General features: G+C 42.0%; 1 protein-coding gene across 1 annotated transcript in view; it reads left to right on the top strand.

Moving 5' to 3' along the window:
* The window catches only part of fto (FTO alpha-ketoglutarate dependent dioxygenase), a 101,792-nt gene that overhangs the window by 25,796 nt on the left and 56,710 nt on the right, over positions 1 to 19,286 (top strand). The window contains exons 2-7 of the mRNA XM_053865132.1: positions 1,913 to 1,990; positions 2,065 to 3,067; positions 5,652 to 5,777; positions 12,451 to 12,530; positions 13,098 to 13,241; positions 18,704 to 18,823. Coding sequence (XP_053721107.1) covers positions 1,913 to 1,990; positions 2,065 to 3,067; positions 5,652 to 5,777; positions 12,451 to 12,530; positions 13,098 to 13,241; positions 18,704 to 18,823 — 1,551 coding nt within the window. The remainder of the gene's footprint in view (positions 1 to 1,912; positions 1,991 to 2,064; positions 3,068 to 5,651; positions 5,778 to 12,450; positions 12,531 to 13,097; positions 13,242 to 18,703; positions 18,824 to 19,286) is intronic.

The raw sequence follows: 19,286 nt of genomic DNA, 5'->3' as shown, positions 1-19,286 counted from the left end.
ATCAGATATATCACTCAGCGCAGACGGCCGGCGTGGCTACCATGAAGCATCCGTGTTATTATGGGATTGGTAATCTCATTCCCTGGCTTTGAGTGTAAATGCAGACTCTTTTTTTTCTTCTTCCCTCATGTGGTTCTCCTCAGGTGCAGACAAGAAAAGAGACACAGTGGTCTGATACAGTGAGAGTCCATCTGTGGTTACTCGGCGCGTTTTTTTGGAGGAATTTCTTTGGTGCTTGATGTATTTGACATATGTGTGACAGCCCTGGTTGGTGTGCAATTGAGAGTGAGGCATCACGCCTGCTACCCCTACCTCGCTTCAGCAGAGACTCGCTCTGTAAAGTAGAACTTCCTTAAGCATAGTTCCAAAGATTTGATCGAAATAATAGGCACACATGCTCATCTTCAGGAAACACTACTATAACTATAACCCACATTCTTGTAGTGTTTGTTAAGAAAAAAAAGAATGAATAAATAACCAAATATGTGCTGCCTTGTCGATCTCCTCAAGACAGGAAATCTGTTTTGGCCATGAAGACTGTAGGAAAACAGTCAGTAAGCAATGTGTTGAAATCACTCCATAATGTCTCCAATATGAGAAACAGGATGGCGGTCAAATATATCTCTATATGGTATCTCTATAAAGTCCAATATGGTTTCCGTCCGATACCGTGCAGTTATGACATTTTAAAAAATAGTCTGAGATCAAGAGAGGTGAATAAGAGAGTGAAGGCTGGGTGGAAAGCGTGGAAGCATTCTCTTACACTGTCATCCACTTATTGTAAGGCAATTTAAGAACAGCAAAAAAGCATTTTCACTGACAATTATGGCAAACCTGTATTCCTTTGTTACCGACCTGCATTCAAATAAAATGGCTGTGCAACTTAAAATCTGAAACACTTAACCCTTAGCTACACCTCCCAGATGCCAGACTCATTGTAAAGTGAATATAAATGGAAAGGCTGTGTCATCTGCCTGGTCATTTACGCTCACACTCTTCACTCAAAGCTTTTAAGACCTTAAAATATGCTGCCACTTTCTCTCATGCACTCCTCAGACGTCACCAGAAGCTGTGTGACCTCCATAACCTGCACCTGTGCATCATTTACGAGGAATATGAAGCCGCATGCTCACAGATAAAACAGGATTATCTACATGCTTCACACATATGGGAGTGAGTGGAAGAGTCTGCTCAAAAGAGAAACAGTTGTGAATTTTATTTCAGCTCCTTGTGAGTTTATGGGTTACCCTGGAATGTGGCAATTTAATCTTGCAGTAGGGTGGTATTTTATTTTTTTAAGTATGGTCTGGAATTTCAGCTGCCTATCCCTTGGCACTCTTCACAAAATCATAAAATTATAAGGCTTCTGTGGAACTGATCCATCCATCCATCCATCCATCCATCTATCTATCTATCTATCTATCTATCTATCTATCTATCTATCTATCTATCTATCTATCTATCTATCTATCTATCTATCTATCTATCTATCTATCTATCTATCTATCTATCTATCTATCTATCTATCTATCTATCTATCTATCTTCACACCATTGGCCATGAGTTTCTTGGTGTCTGGACAATCCCAGCTTCTTATTTGCTGCTTGAGATAATAACAAAAATTTAGCAGATTTCTTTTAATTCGTTTTTCAATGAAAGGACAAGTGGTGGACATAAAGGGCATCCAATTGTACTGACATGGAAAAAGTGTAGCGGTCTGGTACACAGTGACAAAATGGTTGCTGCTCTAATCCAAAAGCACGAGTGAGATCCATGAACTGAGGGGATGATTGTTTCAACCTAAATGAATAAGAGTACATCTTGGCGGCCATTACATTGTAGTACCCTCTTGATCTCCTTGTTGTCGAAAGGGGAATGCATTTGGCGACTAATTCATTTTCTCTCTTGACAGAGGCGGAAGCTGCTGCAGGAGTTGGGAGACCAAAAGATTCCATTTCTGGGTCCGACAGATCATGGCTTTCAAGAGCTGGTAGGTTGACCCAATTTTGTTGTCAGCAATAAAAACCTGTTTGGTGTTCTGAACCAATGTCTTGTGTTTTCTAGTGGGACACCAGCTACAGTGGTCTTGCATTGAGAAGGTCCAGTTCCTTGCCATCTGAGCTCCATGGCAAAGTGCAGGCTGCCTTTCTTACATTAAGACGGAGGGGCTGCCTCTTGCGAGATTTGGTTCGCATACGTGACCGCGATGTTTTCACTGCCGTGTCGCGGCTTCTGCTGGGTGAGCCGGGCCACACCTATCGCTATCTGGACACAAGACTCTTTGCCATACCCTGGCACAGTGAGGACACTGAAGTGAAAGGCCAAAACTGCTGTGACCTTGACTTAAGGGTTGCGTGCAAGGCATTATGGGAGCTGAATACATTTTTCTGCACCGATGTCAACCAGCTGAAAGAGGGGGAGAAGCTTACACAGTTCCCCAAGTTAGGGGAGACCAAGCAGAGCGATACAGAGTCTAAAGACAGTGAAGACTCTAAGAACAGCGACGGAGAGGACTCTGGATCCAAGAACAGCGAGGAGGGGGACACAGAGTCGAAGCACAGTGAGGAGTGGGATGTTGAGTCAAAACACAGTGAGGAAGGCGGTTGTGGATCAAAACAAGAATGGGAGAGTGGGTCAAAACACAGCAGTGAGGAAGGAGAATCCTCTCAAAGTACGCTGACCGAAGCAAATGTAGCGGCAAGTGAGGGAAACCGTGAAGAAAAACAGTCAGCACAGTGTGAACCACAGGCTGAACCTGTGGCGCCGGGGTCTTTGGAGAGACCTGTGGACCATCTTAAGCACAGCTTGTCTGATTATCATATTGAAGACACAAAGACATTGTCAAGCGAGCAAGTTTCTACCAAGCCCAGTCCACTGCAGGTGTGCTCCGTTCCAACCAAGTTCAATGTCACCTTGCTCAACTACATGGACCCAGCAGCTGTCAGCCAGCTCAAAGAAGAGCCGTACTACGGCATGGGGAAAATGGCTGTCGGGTGGCACCATGATGAGAATCTGATCTGCCATTCGCCAGTGGCTGTGTACAGCTACAGTTGTTGCGATGCTGCAGGTATGAAACAAAAAAATAGTAAGTGCAATTGTTTGGCTGCAAAACTTTATTGCAGGAAACTTAGACCAAAAGTACATTTCGAAGGGTATCATTTTGAAAAGCATGTTGGCGGTCTTGTTATTGAAATATATTTTTCTTTCAAAAAGTTTTGCGATGTTCCACCAAGGTAGTATACCCCAATAATAAAATTCAGCTGTAAATGATGTCAAAAGATCAAAGAGCAAAATATACTACTTTATTATGTCCCGACAGCAGAGTTCTCGAAGCTGCAGACATGGCCTCCAGTCAGCAGACCAACAGATCAAGCCATGCGATAGTGTTGAGGCTTTCGCAAATGCCATCGCTGACTGGCTTCAACCTTATCACTTACTGTGCATGCAGCGATCGCAGATATTTGGATCAGAGCTCTTAACACCCGCTGAATGGTGCTATCTTATCTAACTCATTTCCCCAAGAAATGATCAATGCACAATTATCTGATATGGAATCATGAACTTTGATAAGTGTTTCCAGACTGTACTGTATGGATAATGCCATGTCTGGTAATGATGGCATGAGCCCGCTCTCAACTGAGTGATCTTGATGAGACGAGACATTTTCCGATTAAATAAACAGTCAGCAAGGGTTCCTCATGAATTCTTAGAACACATTCCAATTCTACTCATCCTCCATCAGTGGTGCGTTTGTGCATTTTACAATTACAATATTAGCATATGTAACCTGAAACATGCTTATAGTCGTTTTATTCTGATGATAAAGATTTTAATGTCTAAGCCCAGCAAAACATTAAACGAAACATTTTGTCTTACTGCAAGAAAAATCACTGAGTTTGGAGCATTATTGGGATTTTCAGCTAATATTATTGACTTACATTGATTTTGTGCAATTTGCTGCCTTTTGTCATCTGAAATACCACTACTATCATCTATAGTCAAATTCAAATGACCTTATTGTGAGAGGTGGTCGCGATTGAGTTCTGGAACCAGGATCCAGGAGGCAATATGTTTCCTGAAAGCTTATTTAAAATTGCGTCTTAACTTTTGAGCTTAGTTTGCTTACAGACAGAGAGGGTCACAAGGCCAATGTACTTCTCATTATTGCTGTTGTGCGGACTGCTTGGTTGGATTTGAATGGGTCAAGCTCATGAGCTTCCTTCAAGCACTCGGGTCCTTCCTCGTATAACTCAAAAATAATACAAGTGTTTATTGGTAACTAAATTCTCTGTATGTGTGGCTAGATCTGCCCCCATTCCAGGGTTGCACCTTTTTCTCAACCGATCAATGCAGGATAGGCTGGAGACCCATCACAATCCTGTAGTGGTAATTGTTTCAAATGATGTTGTTAATATGTCAAATAATTGTTTCAATGATTTAAAACTTTCTAAAAGTTCATCTGAGAGAAAATACAATGGTATATTTTTTCAACAAAATATCCCATATTTTTGATTTGTGAGTTCAGATCAAGTTTTTGTTGGCCCGTGGTTCTTTTTCTGCATGACTTTCTTAATTTGCGGACATTTTCACCGCTCCTACACGATTTAGTGATTGACTGTCCTCTTGTACCACAAAGACTGTGCATGGTCTTGTCGTGGTGGTGGACAACTGCAAGGGCTTTGCTGGCTTTGGTAATGTAATGGTTGATGTATTTTCAGAAAACTTGTTCTGTATAAACCTGAAAATGTTTCATTCTAAGTTCCATTCTGCGTGAGCACGGCACGGAATGTAGGATCAGTTTCAACAATAGAAATGTTCCGAAAAAATCTTTTTTTTTTTTTTTTCCCTGCTGTGCCGATCCAAAGGAATCTGCCGTGGCTGAGTGTTTTCCGGCACTGAGGATGATCTTCCACCATCCCAGAGGCCTTGGGGATTGCTGTCATTAGCTGGCTCTCAGAGCACGATGGCTGGAAATTAAGTTACTATTTATCCGTGCTGAGTAAAGGAAAAGGCAGCTGTGGGGCAGAGAGGCCCAGAAAGACTTTAGTATTGATCGTGCTGAAGGGTGTTGGCCAGCCCAGTTAAATCTTGTTTTCTCAGTGTTCCGTGTTCGACTGGAGGGCGAGCGAAGAACAGGCGAGGTGGTTACAGCGAATGGGTCCAGAAACAGGGATATCATGGGATCTCTACCACCTAATAACACAACCTCACACACTTACGGAACAACATCAAAAGCTTTTATCTGACAATTTCCTCTTGCACAGCATAATGATATCATAATGACCTCGATGCTAACAGCTAGTAATACCACAGGAACACATATCAGCTTCGCTGTGCTGTTAAGTGATTCTTCCTTTCTCGGGACATACTTTGTTTGCCAGGATGAAATTGAATCATCGTGCTCCTAACTCTTGAAAGCAGGCCTCTTTTATTCTATCTAAAACCGTCTTGTTGGTGGAGCGCCCTTTTCCATTACATCACGTGGTGCGATTGCTGTTTGCTACTGAAACCCTTATCAGGTTTAAAAGGGTCGAAGTAATTTATATTAAGTTAGATAACGCTTACCTCTTTTTTACAGCTGCAGCTCATGAAGCCGTTTGCTTCGTGGACGTGAATTTGAATGATAATGGCCTCAAATGTGTCCTCTGCAGATGAGAAAGCAGAGGGAGGCAGTGGTGAGAAGACATGTTGGAGGATTGGACTCAAAGTAGCCTGGGACATCCATACACCGGGTCTGATGCTGCCGCTGGAGTCTGGAGACTGCTACTACATGAGAGGTACTGAAGCAGTCCGTGTAGACACTGACCCACCCGGCCCCACGCTCACCTTCATCCTAAGAGTTGATCATTAGGTGATACTTACCCTCTACTTATTTGTGTGTTGGATTGTTTAATGACGTACAAATTTGGTAATGCATCAATGCTTCTTGTGTACAGGTCTAAATTGTACACAAGCCCACACCATACGACATTTAATCACGACATTTGCTGTATTTGAGTCATTGTCCACACCAAAATGATATGACAGATTTTCCTAGTTGATGTTATTTTTTTTGTTGTTCCATGAACACCAAGTCATATCAGGATTAATATGCCTCCCTATAAAAAAATGTAGTACACACACAGGGCTGTGTGAGACAGCTTTAACAAAAACCTGAGAAGTAGGTGCATGTACATCAGTTTGTTTGATGTATACAAACCATAGTAGAACAAGAACATGGTGAGCAACATGAAAATGAATACAAAAAAAGCAAAACAAAACAAAAGATGATATACTGATTTTATTTCAGGTATCAATAGTATTCATTATTTTGGTGGCATTGACATCAGATCCGTTCCTGGGTAGGCAGAAGCTGAACCGAGCTCAACTGCGTCTGAGTGTCACTGGATGAGTTTAGAAACTCAATGTGATAGAGGATCATACAGCGGTGTAGCACCGTGGCGAAATGAATTGGCTGTGTTTTCTTCAGTGGTGTCTGAGCAGAGGCCTCTATATGACACAGGCTCACAACCACTTAAGCAATTTAACCCCTGGCAGAAGTTGTTCTGGCACGTAAACTGTTAAGGAAATTAAAATCGCAATTATCACTGAAACAAAAGCTTACAGATTTTGTGTTAAGATTTCCAAAATCCTGGTACAATGTTATCATTGTGAAGCTATAGTTTTTGTTGGTGTTGAAGACTTATGATAAAATAGCTGGGGCGGGAACACAATCATTTTCAATCACAAATGTACCTACAATGGTTTAATTAAAAAAAAAAAAAGTTCCTAAAAGGGGCTGTTTCACCGACAGAAAACGCCACCATATCTGACACTCTGACACAAACATTCTGTCAAAATCAATTTCACTCAGCCCGATCTAATTCACTCTGTCACTCATTGAGGTCAGTCATTCATCAGTGATACGTTTAACCTACTAGTACCTGAGCCCAATAGTAAGCAATGGTGGAAGAACACAGTGAAAGTGTCATGTAGCTTGATCCCTCACCCCTAGAGGTGATAATAGATATGTGAATGACAACATTTGGATGCTGCTGAGGTGCATCATCTTAGGCTGAAATTGTTGAGACATAGACCTCGAAATAGCTACTGGAAACTAGACTAAATTATAAGAAGCAAATATTATTGCATTGAGTCTTAGTGTTTTAGAGTCACTCCGCAGCTAAGAGAATTGATGGAAGTGGGTGAAAGTGGTAATACAAAGTTTTCTTCTTAAAAATGACAATTCAGATCTGAAAGATCAGAAAATAAAACAAATAGATGGCATAATTGCCATTGCAAGCCAACTCTGCCATTTTGTCCATAGGCCATGAGTTTAGCAAAATGAGTCTACATGCATTGTGAGGGTAGCAGTGAGCCATAAATCTATCAGTAAATGCCGGTGGTATTGAAGTTCCACTCTGATTTAAGCAAACAAGTTAGTTAAACTACGCATTACTGGAATCCATAGTCTGCATAGGGTTTTGTTTACCACAGTGGCTGGTTGAGATATTCTTAAATTTATTTACTCATTTCTTTTTTTAGTAGATCTGACATCCCCATGCAGCTGAGGTCAATTGACAATCCTGGGCTGAAGTCAGTGGCTATGTCAATGTGTAAGAAAAATTTCCGTTGCCAAGATTATTCTTTTTTTTCACTGTTGGAGACATAAGATCCTGAATTCCATTCGAGGAGAGTGAAGGTGTAATTTATGGTTGGACTAGATCAGACAGCCTGGCACGTGTTATGGCCAACACAAGCCGCTTTAAGGTTCCATGAAATTGTGTGCATTTAAAAGGTTAGAAAAACGTTATTTTTTGCGACCTAGCGGTGTCTATGTCTCTATGGAGCGGACGAAGTGCAAGCCACAGGAGTGTAAATCAAAGCTTAATGCGTTTGGCATCAGCACACACCTCAGCCTTTCTCTTTTCAGTCTCCACAGGAAATCCCAAGTGTTCTCATATTTAGTGTGCAGACATTTATCTACATTGCTGGAGAAGTGTTTGGTGAGATTTACAAGGGCCGAGGACATTTGGCTACAGCACACTCTACTGATTTTTGTACTTCCATTAGCCTTGTAAAACTATTATTCTACTTAGTTTATACAGATTAAAGGTGTTGCCTTTGCATCACTTGGGAGTTTGCAGGAAAAATAACGCTTAACAAAGGTCATTTGAAAGTCATTATTTGACTTTAACCAAGTGGGCAATCACATCAAAGTTTAAACACAAGAGAAGAGAAACAATTATTTATCTAGTCTCTCTTAAAGGTACTTGTTGTGATTAAGTTATATTTTGGGTATTAAAATGTTGAGAGGACTCTCAACAGAAAGACCAAAGTTTGCTCTGCTGCACAGGTTTAGTTCAGTTATTTTGCACAGCCACAAAAGCCTGAAATGGTTGTCAAATTTGTCTGTGATGAATATTACAATGAACAGCGTTGGCCTTTTTAGCTGTTGTAGTCCTATCACTTTCAAGTTTATTTTGGACTTTTAAGCAAGCGCAGCAGATGTTGACACTGCTTACACTTGTATTTGTGCTGTTATCTTCTGTTTTGGCCCATTGTCTCATTCTTCAAGTCTCCCCAGGTAGGGGATCAGGATTCTAAATCTGCAAGTGATTTATCGTTCAAGCTCAAGTGACTGTAGCTCTGGCACATTGCAGGTGGAGAAACACATGTATAGTCCAGATGTTCCACACAAACTTGCGTAGCTGCTGATTTACAAATAAAAAGATTCTGTGGAAATCAGCAAACGTTGTAGAGATGTATGTCGCATTGTGCGTGATTGGATTAATTTCCTTTTTGGGGGAGCTTTTACAGAGAGCAATAATAGGTGTCTGTCAATCTGAATCATTTGGAACAAGGAAAACGTAGGAAGGTTCTAATGAAATCCTGAAGTTGACTCTTTGAAGCGCCTGTGTTTTCTTCAGAGAGCAGAGACGTCTGCACCTAATATTCATTTTGACAGGGCTTGAAGCTGACCTCCTTTAGCGGGATAAGATTTACAATAGAACAGTCAGTTTCAGGCCAGCCATGATAATAGAGTGATGGGCTGTTGTGCAGACCATTATAATGGGACTTGACTGTCGCGGATCAGTAGGGATTTATGCTCCACTTGGTGAGTACGCCCTTGAGAGGCAGACTGCTTCGCCATGATAGTGTCTTACGCAGGCCTTGGTTCTCTGTCGCCCCAATCGGTCTACCTGAATTAAGATCTTGGCCACCATATGCCCCTATAAATAAATGCGCTCTCCCACCTGCATAGTCTTTTTTGGATGTTGCTCTCATGCCCTTGGTAGTTTAGATTTTAAGTTAAAGTATATGTTTTCTTAAAATTGAATGGCATATAGGCAGAAATGTTGTGTCTGTGATTTACATCGTGTCATCGGCCAAGGGACATACGTGCAAATAAAATGCCATGCGTGTGAATTATCGATTAATAGTTGTGTACTGCCACCAGTGAGTCAACTGTCAGACAAATAAAAGTAATACAGAAAACGCTGAATCTGCATGGAGAAAAAACCTATCTGACACAGAACTTGATACGACCGTCTCCGTCTCCATGTCAGCCCAAATACCGATGAGACAACTCCATTTTTCGCTGTTTTTAAACGCTGTAATGCTGCTTACATCACTGGTGTCTTGTGCAGAGTTCACTCTGGCAAAATAAAACTACTATGCCGCCCTTTTGTCAGCGAAACCCTGGACCAAATCCGCCTCTTCGCACCGATTTAAGTCCGAGACCCCATTCCAAGGGGGGGCAAACCAGTGCTCAAAGGGCCAGTCCAACCCAGCTCACACACCAATCAGGTGCCAGTTTGAAAGCCCCCTCAATAAACTACATCACCCTTGTTGACAATTCACAACTTCCTTTCTTTCCGTCTTCTATCCTATTTCTCTCTTCCTTGATTCGTCGTCCTGATAGCCTTACCTCTTACCTCACCGGCCCCAGCTACATCACAAGAACACACAGCTCATAGACATGAAATAAACACCGACGTTGAGACACGGCTCACCGAATCAAAGGTTCTGTGGTGTGATAAGAAAACTAGAGCGGCGTCTAACCACAGCCATGTCATTTCTTTCCTGCACCATTTGTCGTCTGGTGGCCCTTTTGAACTGCTAATGTCGCATCCGCTTCAGGCAAATTGAATCACCATCATCTCCACACAAATGGAATTTGGGTGGTTAAAGAAGAACAATGCAAGTCCTGACACCGGGACTGTTCAATAATCAGATTCCCAGCTCCCAATGCACAGGGGGGACTGGAGAAAAGACTTGACCCAATATATTTAAAAGCCTGCTTTCTGGAAAAGGAGGACAAGTGGCAGCAGGCGCAGGGGTTGAAAGAAAGATAAATATTTATTACAGTTATTGAGTTTGCCTCGACTCCCTCCTGATCCCACTGACGCAACAGACGTGCCAGGAAAAGAGCAGATTGATGGAGATAATTTGTTATTGGATATAAACAGTTTTAAAGACGCAGAGTAATTCTGCCCAGAGACCTAATCCCTCACAATCTCATCAGAGTGAAGAAAACAACGCCAAGTTGTTTTCTTTGTCACCATCTTCCCCCCCTCTTGCCCACCAAACAATAATATCGCTCTCCCAAAGCATTTGGTTGTTTGACTTTCAAATCACAGGCATTAGCTGGTGTACTCTTGCTCAAGGCAGGTGTAAATATGCACATGTGCTGTGAATGACAGCTCTGTCATGGCTAAATTAATTATTGGTATGAGGCAAATAATGGCAGAGCTGCGAAACATCTATGCACACAGAGAAACACATTGAGGGATGCGCCGCGAACCGCGGTACGACTGCTCACTTAAGCTGCTGCGATATTGGACAAATGTTTGTTGGTATGGCTCCTCCATCTTGACAGATTAACAGTGATTTGCTTTTGTTTGTTAATTAAAATTATTGCACAATGAGAGGACAGCATGTGAGTCCGGGATGGACCGAGCTCAATCTGTCTGAGACCAATCATTTAGTCCTCATATTCATCCCTCTTTAATGAATTATTCACTAATCGGCCGCATGCTCAGTAATCAGTTTGTGTGGCGGGGAAGCTTTCCCTTTTGTCTTTATTAATTCATCAGTCGTACTTGTTTTTGACGGCAGGAAGTGATCCACTTTCAATCAGTCCACATTGCCAGCATGATATATGGTGAATCCATCACTTATTTTGGGCCGAATATGGGGTTATGAAAGTGCGTGTCTCCGTGCGTAGTGCAGTGTTTTCTGCTGTTTCTTCATGTGTAAATGTTTCTGAGGCTAGGGTTGGCACATGCCGTAAAACTCGATGTAACAGTGTTGGTCTGTTTTGTTTGTTATCAGTCCAAGTGAGTCAGGTTTCTGTATGCCACTCTTGATCTGAGACAATGGTTTGGAATGTTCTATGGCGGTTGGTTCATCACTAGGTCCTGTTTGATGGATGACCCTTTGCATTACGGTTGACGAAAGAGCTGAGCAAAAAGACAAAGTTACGGATTTACAAGCCACACCTATTCTTACCTGGGGTCACCTTGCGTAGCAACTGAGTGAGTTGAGTTTCTCAGCAGGGTGGCTAGACTCTTTTGTAGACATCAGTTAGGTGCTCAATCTTTTGGACTCAAAGTAGAACCTCAACTGCTCTGAATCGAGAGAAGCCAGGTGACGTGGCTCAAATGTCAAGTGTCACGATGCTTCCTAAAATGTTCTAGGAATGCCAAAGTGGGAGTAGGTGACGGGACCAAAGACACGCTCGACATTTTCCGGTTGGCCTGGGGTCCTCTCTGTAGTCCAGCTGCTGGATCCTGGAGATGGATAAACCTCTTTATTTAGGCTCCCGCCCCCGGAACCTGATGGAGGGATATATGTTTTGTACGCGTTTAAAAGTGTTTGCACATATGTCGCAGTTAAGGTTAGATCAATACCACTTTTTCACATACAATACCGTTTGTGCAGCCTCGGCTGATTCCGATCCATTCTGGTGCATACTTGTCACTCAAAAAGTTGTGAATAATGTTTATGGATGTGAACTTCTTTATGCTGACACCTAAAAACACCACGCCACAGTGGTACACAACTCATCTGGCTTTATTAAATTGTGACGCTTTTGACAGCACAAGGGCCACAATATTGAAATAATAAAAGAAACAAACTACTACTACTACAAACTACTCAACTTATTTGACTCACCATTGTGAAATCAAAAATACAGTTTGGCATTCCACAGAAAGTTAGGCTGCTAATATTTGTGCTCATTCCCGATCCAGGCCAAAATGACTCAATAACAATAACCATCCTAGTTATAGTTGGAATTTGTAGGCCGCACAAAAGTCCATGCTTATACGTGTCAATTTAGTGTGTAATTCACTGAGTTTAAGTTGTGTTTTATTATATTCAATTCATCAATTGTTCGTTGTTTTCATAATTACTGCACTGTAATCGTGAGTTATGTTTAAACCTTCCGTTTTCACGTGTTTTCAGAGAACCTGAACGCCACACACCAGCATTGTGTCCTTGCGGGAGATGCTGCACGATTCAGTTCAACACACAGAGTTGCAGAGGTGAGCCCCTTTCACAGTGTTCACCTCTCCTGTTCCACCTGCACCTGCAATAGAATTAGCATCATTAGCGTAAAAGTCATAAAGCTGCATTTCTCTTCCTCAGTGGTCAATTGTACTGTGGTCATATGTTTCTGTTCTATTGTTATCTGTGTCAACTCAACTGAAGTCACTCAAAGGAATTTTTATTTCCTCTGTCAACATGTTTTCAATGTTGTGTTTTTGATTATGCTATAAACAATGCTATTTAGCCAAGGCGACACCACATCTATTTTTATTAATTATTATTGAATTATTATTTGAGCTTTAAAATGATGTCATTTGGCCTCAAAAACTTTATGTAGCAAGCAGAACATTTCTGTCCAGTTTAAAAAAAGAAAAAGAAAAATAGCTTTTAATGGATACCAAATGTAGTTTCCAGCTTATATTATAATTTAATGAATTCCACAGCTTTTTGCAGTTTATACTTGATTGAAGTTTTTATCTGAAGAGACAAAGGGTCAAGTAAAGGTTTCTAATAGCTACACATCAAGGATGTGTTAAACACTTGTGTGTTCCTGTTACTGTCAGTGTTCCAGCGGCACTCTGACCTACATCCGGTCACGGTGCCAAGACGCCCTGTCCAACCTGCACGTTGACCCAGAGACGGGGTCCCACAGCCTGCTCGCCCTGCGGCCTTCCATGTTGCAGCACTGTGAGGAGATTCACAATGAGGTGAGGACATTGTGTTCTTATGTCCCTGTGTGTTCAAACGTGCGCGCCCATCTGCGAGGGACACAAAAGTCTGCCTGACTCTTATATTAGAATAGCAACTCTACAGAGCTAGCAACGTGTTTTACAACATTTGGCTGCGCTTACTGTGTCATTGAAAGTAACGTTTCGCTCGTGGGTAATTCTTTCTCCACTTCAAGTCAAAGGAGGCTTTTATGGCTGATAAACAAAAATAAAATGAAAAGGCGGATTGAACTCAGATGGTTGCAAGGAACACATTAATTGCTAAACATCTGTTTTGCTTGTTTTACATTTGTATTGTTTGGTTGTCTTTCATTAAAGTGTATCCACTCACTCAAAAGAATGATTCAAGCCTCTCTCTTGGAGGTGACTCACTTTAATATCATTCAGTGCAAAAAAAAAAAACATTTATCCTATAATACTATACTATACTATACTATTATTATTGTTGTTTTAAATTATTATTGTTTTTATTTATCGATGAGACCATATCAGTCAGGAGTATAGCTGTCATCATAAACACAGACACACTTTTTTTTGGAGAAGCCAGGTTTGGTTTAGACCCTTTAGCTTTGCTACATCACGCACAGCTCAGCCTGGGATTTGTCCAGCTCTCCAACAGCAGTTTAATGTCCTGTAAACTGCGGCAGTCAAGCGTTCCGCCCTCGTCTTACCTGCATGACCCACTCAGGGAAACACCTCTGCTACAATACCACAGTTGCTCTCATTTGTCCTGGCTGATGATGGATGGAGAAACAATGGCTTCCTCATATGTTGTCTCAAGATAGAGTCATGCCCTGCTCTGCTTCTTTACCCTTTTCCCCCTCTCAACAAAGAATGATGCTGGTCCTGGGTATTGAGAGGTAGAGCGGGGTCAACAGAGAGGAACACGAGGGCCAACGGCTGCCCTCGGTGTTAGCTTGCCGCAGGCCAACAGTTAATATAGCACTTCACCTCTCAACCCTGAGCTCAGCGCACACATCTTCACTAACCCTCGGTGGGATGCCATGACAGATGAGCCCGACGTAAGGTTGTTTAAAGGTTGTCAGCAATATTAATTATTTAGCACTGCCAAATAATTGGACTATCTTTGGATAGTTGCAAGCCACTAACATCTGTCATGCGTTGGTGCTGTTGTTTTTCTTTTCAATTGTAGAAGTCATAGACTTGTAGTTCCAGGATCCAGGAGACTTGAGCAATATCTGCTGGACCATTTCAATGATTCTTTTCCCATTAATTCAGTTCAATGTCATTTTGAATTCTTCAAATGAAACATAAAACAAAAGTTGATCTTAGCTGTACAATATGTCCGTATGTACAACAACATAAGCAAAATTCTCTTTTCTGAAAGGTTTATTTCTGAAAAAAAAAAACCCAAAACAACCCTATTTATACCGATTTGTGTGTGTTGTGTTGCAGTTGTTCTCAGGGGCTCGGCCCACCCTACCTGGCACTCGCTATGATGGATGTAGCCATTTGTTTGGAGCTGCCCAAGAGAGTAGAACACCCACTTAAATGATGTATTGTTAGCAGAGTTATTTATGATGCCGGCCCACATCAGCGTGTATTCGGATGTGTGTGTTGTGCAGCCCATGTTGAACATGGACAACAGCGAAGTGAACAACCCTGAGACACACAGTCTCTTTGGCCCTTCCTTGAACAAGCTACTGCAGACATACTGCCAATGTGGGGTACTGTAAGATAGTCAGGGACATAGGTGGACACTTGCCAAATAATTTTTGGGGGGGCTCGTGCGGTAGCTTGGGGTTGACGGAGACAAAGGCAGTTCCCACCTGTTTCAAAGAGGGTCCCAGTCACTGTCTCGATATTGGCTCACCTCCTGTCAAAGGGGGTTGGGTCGACCTATTCCGTCGCAAGCACCCGGCCACCGCGTGCATGTCTGTCTTTGAAATGCTAATGCCAGATGCAAACGTCTTGTCTCATTTAAAGATACCATGTCACTTACCAGGTGGGTGTGTGACAGAAGACCCTGAGGGACCCTTTCTAATGATCTAGTACCCCCACAGCAAATATTGAGAGGAGGGACAAAGTTCCCCCACATGTTCCGACAGAAATCTTGAATGCAAATGTCTAAGTACTGTATGACTTTGCTATGTTCCAATGTGGCGGCCAAAATCTTGCAGGGAAGACCCGTGCTGATGGACTGACAATGTTTTCACTGCTTCCTCAAGGTGCATTCAATGCATCTCAATTTTTTGGAGTTTTTAATGGCTTTTCTCCATTATTATCTTGACTTATAACATGCCTTTTTCTCAATATGCGTACTTTCTCTTGAATTTTTAGAAATCCCTTTTTGTCACTGACTTGTGACGTCATATCTCCCACCTCGACTGTGATGTGTTGACGTGCGGTGTGTCAGATCAATCCGATGTCTGAGCGTGTTCACTTGTGGAGCTGGTGCGGCCAACTTCCTCCATCTGGTATTAAGGTAAACACAGTGCAGCTGAGAGGAATCGATCCCGCTCTCATCAGCTCACACCTCCAGGCGCTGGCCTGTAAATTGATTGGGCCCACTGAGGGACCACAGTAAAGGTGAGGAAAAAGAAGAGGGCCTCTTTAAATTGGAGAAATGGGGGGCTACTTCTCTGTAATGCTCAAGCCGCTCAGGTGGTTGACTAATGTGGGGATAATGTACAGTTCCTATGTCCATCCTCTGGAGATATGGCAGGCTATGGGGGACCAGTAGCTTTGCGTGCTCTCCTCTGACCATCTATCATCTGGCCTGCATGAGAAGTGTTAAACTCCAGTCTCCATGCACATGGTGCTTTTCTTTTTCATCCTTGTGAGTGTCAGGGAATCTGTTGTTCATCCTTCACCCAAAAGTAACCAAACGTGACTAACCGCTTCTATGCAATTCCGTAATCTTTGTGCTAATGGTTTCATTCATTATTAAAATGTTAAAGACATTAAATTGTTCATTCAACTGTGCAATCTCCAGTGTTGATAATATTTTCAGTCACATGTGAATAAAACAAACTCTCCTTACGACCTGGTGCCTCTGCTGGGCAGCAAATGTCCTTTGGTTGCTTTTCATGGCCTGGTTTGTGGATGCATCCGGCCTGCTCAGTGGGGAACCGGCAGCCGTGTCATCTCAAAGCGGAGACACCAACTGGCTTCTTCCCGCGAAAGGACAGGCAGACAATCATAGCAGGGACAGACAGAGAGAAAAGGACGTCCGATATCGGCTCTCCGTGGCTTTGTTTTGTGTTTGAGCTGCAGTAATCGAAGCGCAGTGGATTCGGAGGGAACCATAAAGGATGACATTTCTTTGAAGGGTGTGTTCTATGGAGTGAGTGAGGGGCTGGCGAGGGCTGCCACTGGCTGTGTATTCTTCCTGACATGCCCCGGTCTTTGCATGTCAACCCCGCTGTGATCAGAGCGTTTCTGAGGATGATTCTCGGCAAAGCTTCGACACACCTCACTCAAGTTGTTTGTGTAAATATGTCTTGCCCTTTGTTTTGGCTGGCCTCAGATAATACGCAGTAATGTCTTTGAGAATTTTTATGACTTCCCCTATATATGGTGTGATTGTTGTCATTGAATTGTTGAAACCACACAACGGTGGAGGTTTAAGCTGTGTTAAAATGTTGCTTTCTCTGTGATTTAATTCAAGTATATAGTCAATACTGTATAGAACAAATGGTTTCCGGTATTTGATACGAAGAGGCAGGAACCCAATTTTGAGTGTAAAATGGAATTCATATTTACAATGTTAGTTTTAATCAGGCTTTTACAAAAGTGTTTCCTCGATAGTGAATTTTTTTCATTAATTTTTGTTAATAATTATTCAAAATGTAAAAGTGTAATTTAATCATTTATTGTTTTTCCTTTCTGCTGTCACACAAACATGCACTCATTCACAAAATTAGTTATTTAACTACATTATCTAGACTATAACTATAAATCACAGTGAAAATATATATACTGTTTAAAAACAATTTCTTCTCTCTCATCTCAAAATACTGTCATTGTCATATTCAAAAGTCGTGGTCTTTCTAACAATATAATGAACATTCCTGGGACATTCCAAAGATTAATAGCATGCGTTCAATATATCGCCTCTTTTTTGTGTACTACAAAACTGAAATGTTTCTCTTTATATTCTTAGAATGACACTATTTATTTTATACGTGTCTTTAAAGGATGAATATTTTAGCATTTAGACTGGATTCATCAACGGAAAATGAATGAATATTGAGTTCGACATATTTTTCAATCAAGTACAATTATATGAATTTTTCTGTGTTTCCAGCTTCACGCTGTAAATGTCATTATTGCAGTATTATCTAAATTATATGTATTTTTACAACTATACATTATTACAAATTCCTTAATAATGTGAGTATTATTGGTGTTAGTTATCAGTATTTATTGGTAATTTAAATGGGCTTTGAACACCGTAGAAAAAGAAATAAACAAACAAAAAATGGCCACCATTCCCCCATTCATTAAATGGCTCCAAACTGGAAACCAGGGAGTCGGATGTATGCTGAATTAGAAAAAATATATATTTTAATGACAATTCTGCTGTTGTGATATACAGTAAATTGGGAGATGATTGCCTTCTCTATTCACACAAGGACCGAGCAAGGTCGAGGCAGGAGAAGCCAAGAACAGAGCTGGGAGGTCACAGAAACCTGACCTTAGAACTCTTGCTGCAAGGATTTGCACCTTCACAGCATTTAAACGCAACTGCAGCGTGAGTGTGGCTAATACTCTGTTAGCAAGCCTGTAAAGAAAAAAACACTCATAAAAGGAACAATGGCATTCTGAGCTGTATTTGATATTCAAGCCCTTTATACGCGACTACACGTTGTTATGCGCCGTTGTCGACGTCAAAATAAAATCCAGCTTGCATTGTTTTGGGTGGATGATGCTTTGTAGGGCGCTTTAGGGGAGGGCAACTCACCTTGCATTGCATTTAGGGTGGCAGCTAGCAGGGCACCCTTTGACATAAACGCTTACATTGGCACTTTTATGCAGAGACGATAACAAAGCCACTCAAATACTTATGTAGGCAGACGCAAGCACAAAACACCCCAACAGACACACTTAGAAATAGATAGGCTACACCTGGCTATATGAGGCATCCGTGCGAGGATTAAATCAGCACTTCAAAAGAGCCGGAAACAAAAATAGTCCCAGTGGAGGAGAGGGGAGCGCTGAGACTGTCATCTCCAGACGGAGCAACGTAGGGGGAGAGGCGGGGAATGAAGGAGGACAATAAGGAACAGAGTACGAGGGCGGAGTTTTCAGGTGTGCTGACAGCAAGGTGTGTGATTGTGATTTCATGTCTAATTTTCAAATGTGTTTTCCAATATAAGTGTATATAAGAATAAGGCTTGCTTCTCACTCCCACCCCAAGTGATCCAATCGTTTCTCTAGAAGAGAAGAGTTTGTAAGCCAAGCGTTTGTGTGCGCAGGTGGAGTTTGAGTGGCTGCGGCAGTACTGGTTTCAGGGCCAGCGCTACACACGGTTCTGCAGTTGGTGGACTGGGCCCATGGAGCAGCTGGAGAAGGACTGGAAGCTGATGGAAACCATGGTAAGATTATGCTGGGATGTCAAACCCACAAGCACGAGTGCTTCTTCTTAACCACAAACATGCTTCTGAAGACAACAGCTCTTCCGTCTTGCTCTAAAATGGCAACCCGCATGTCTATCTAGAATTAAACCACTATTCCTCTCCTGTGACTAACACATCCTCCATCACTACTGCTGCTTCTGCTACAGTACAGTGCTACTGTATGACATCAAAATACTTTCCTTTACGTTGCCTTATATCAACTACTTCAGTGATCGTAGTCATGATCACTATAATAATGCATCACAGGGATGACTGTCATCCAAAACAGTCTGAACCTCAAACAAGGCCTTGCGTGCCTCCACTTGAACCTCCACCAGCCATCTGTTGCCCAATCACCCTCCACGTGAGGCGGTGTGTGTTTAAAACGACATGATGACTTGTCTAACTTTTCACCGCCGTGCGTTATTAAAGATGTGTCATT

This window comes from Synchiropus splendidus, chromosome 5, assembly GCF_027744825.2.
Source record: "Synchiropus splendidus isolate RoL2022-P1 chromosome 5, RoL_Sspl_1.0, whole genome shotgun sequence".
Lineage (NCBI taxonomy): Eukaryota > Metazoa > Chordata > Actinopteri > Syngnathiformes > Callionymidae > Synchiropus > Synchiropus splendidus.
This window is presented reverse-complemented; position numbering and strand designations above follow the sequence as displayed.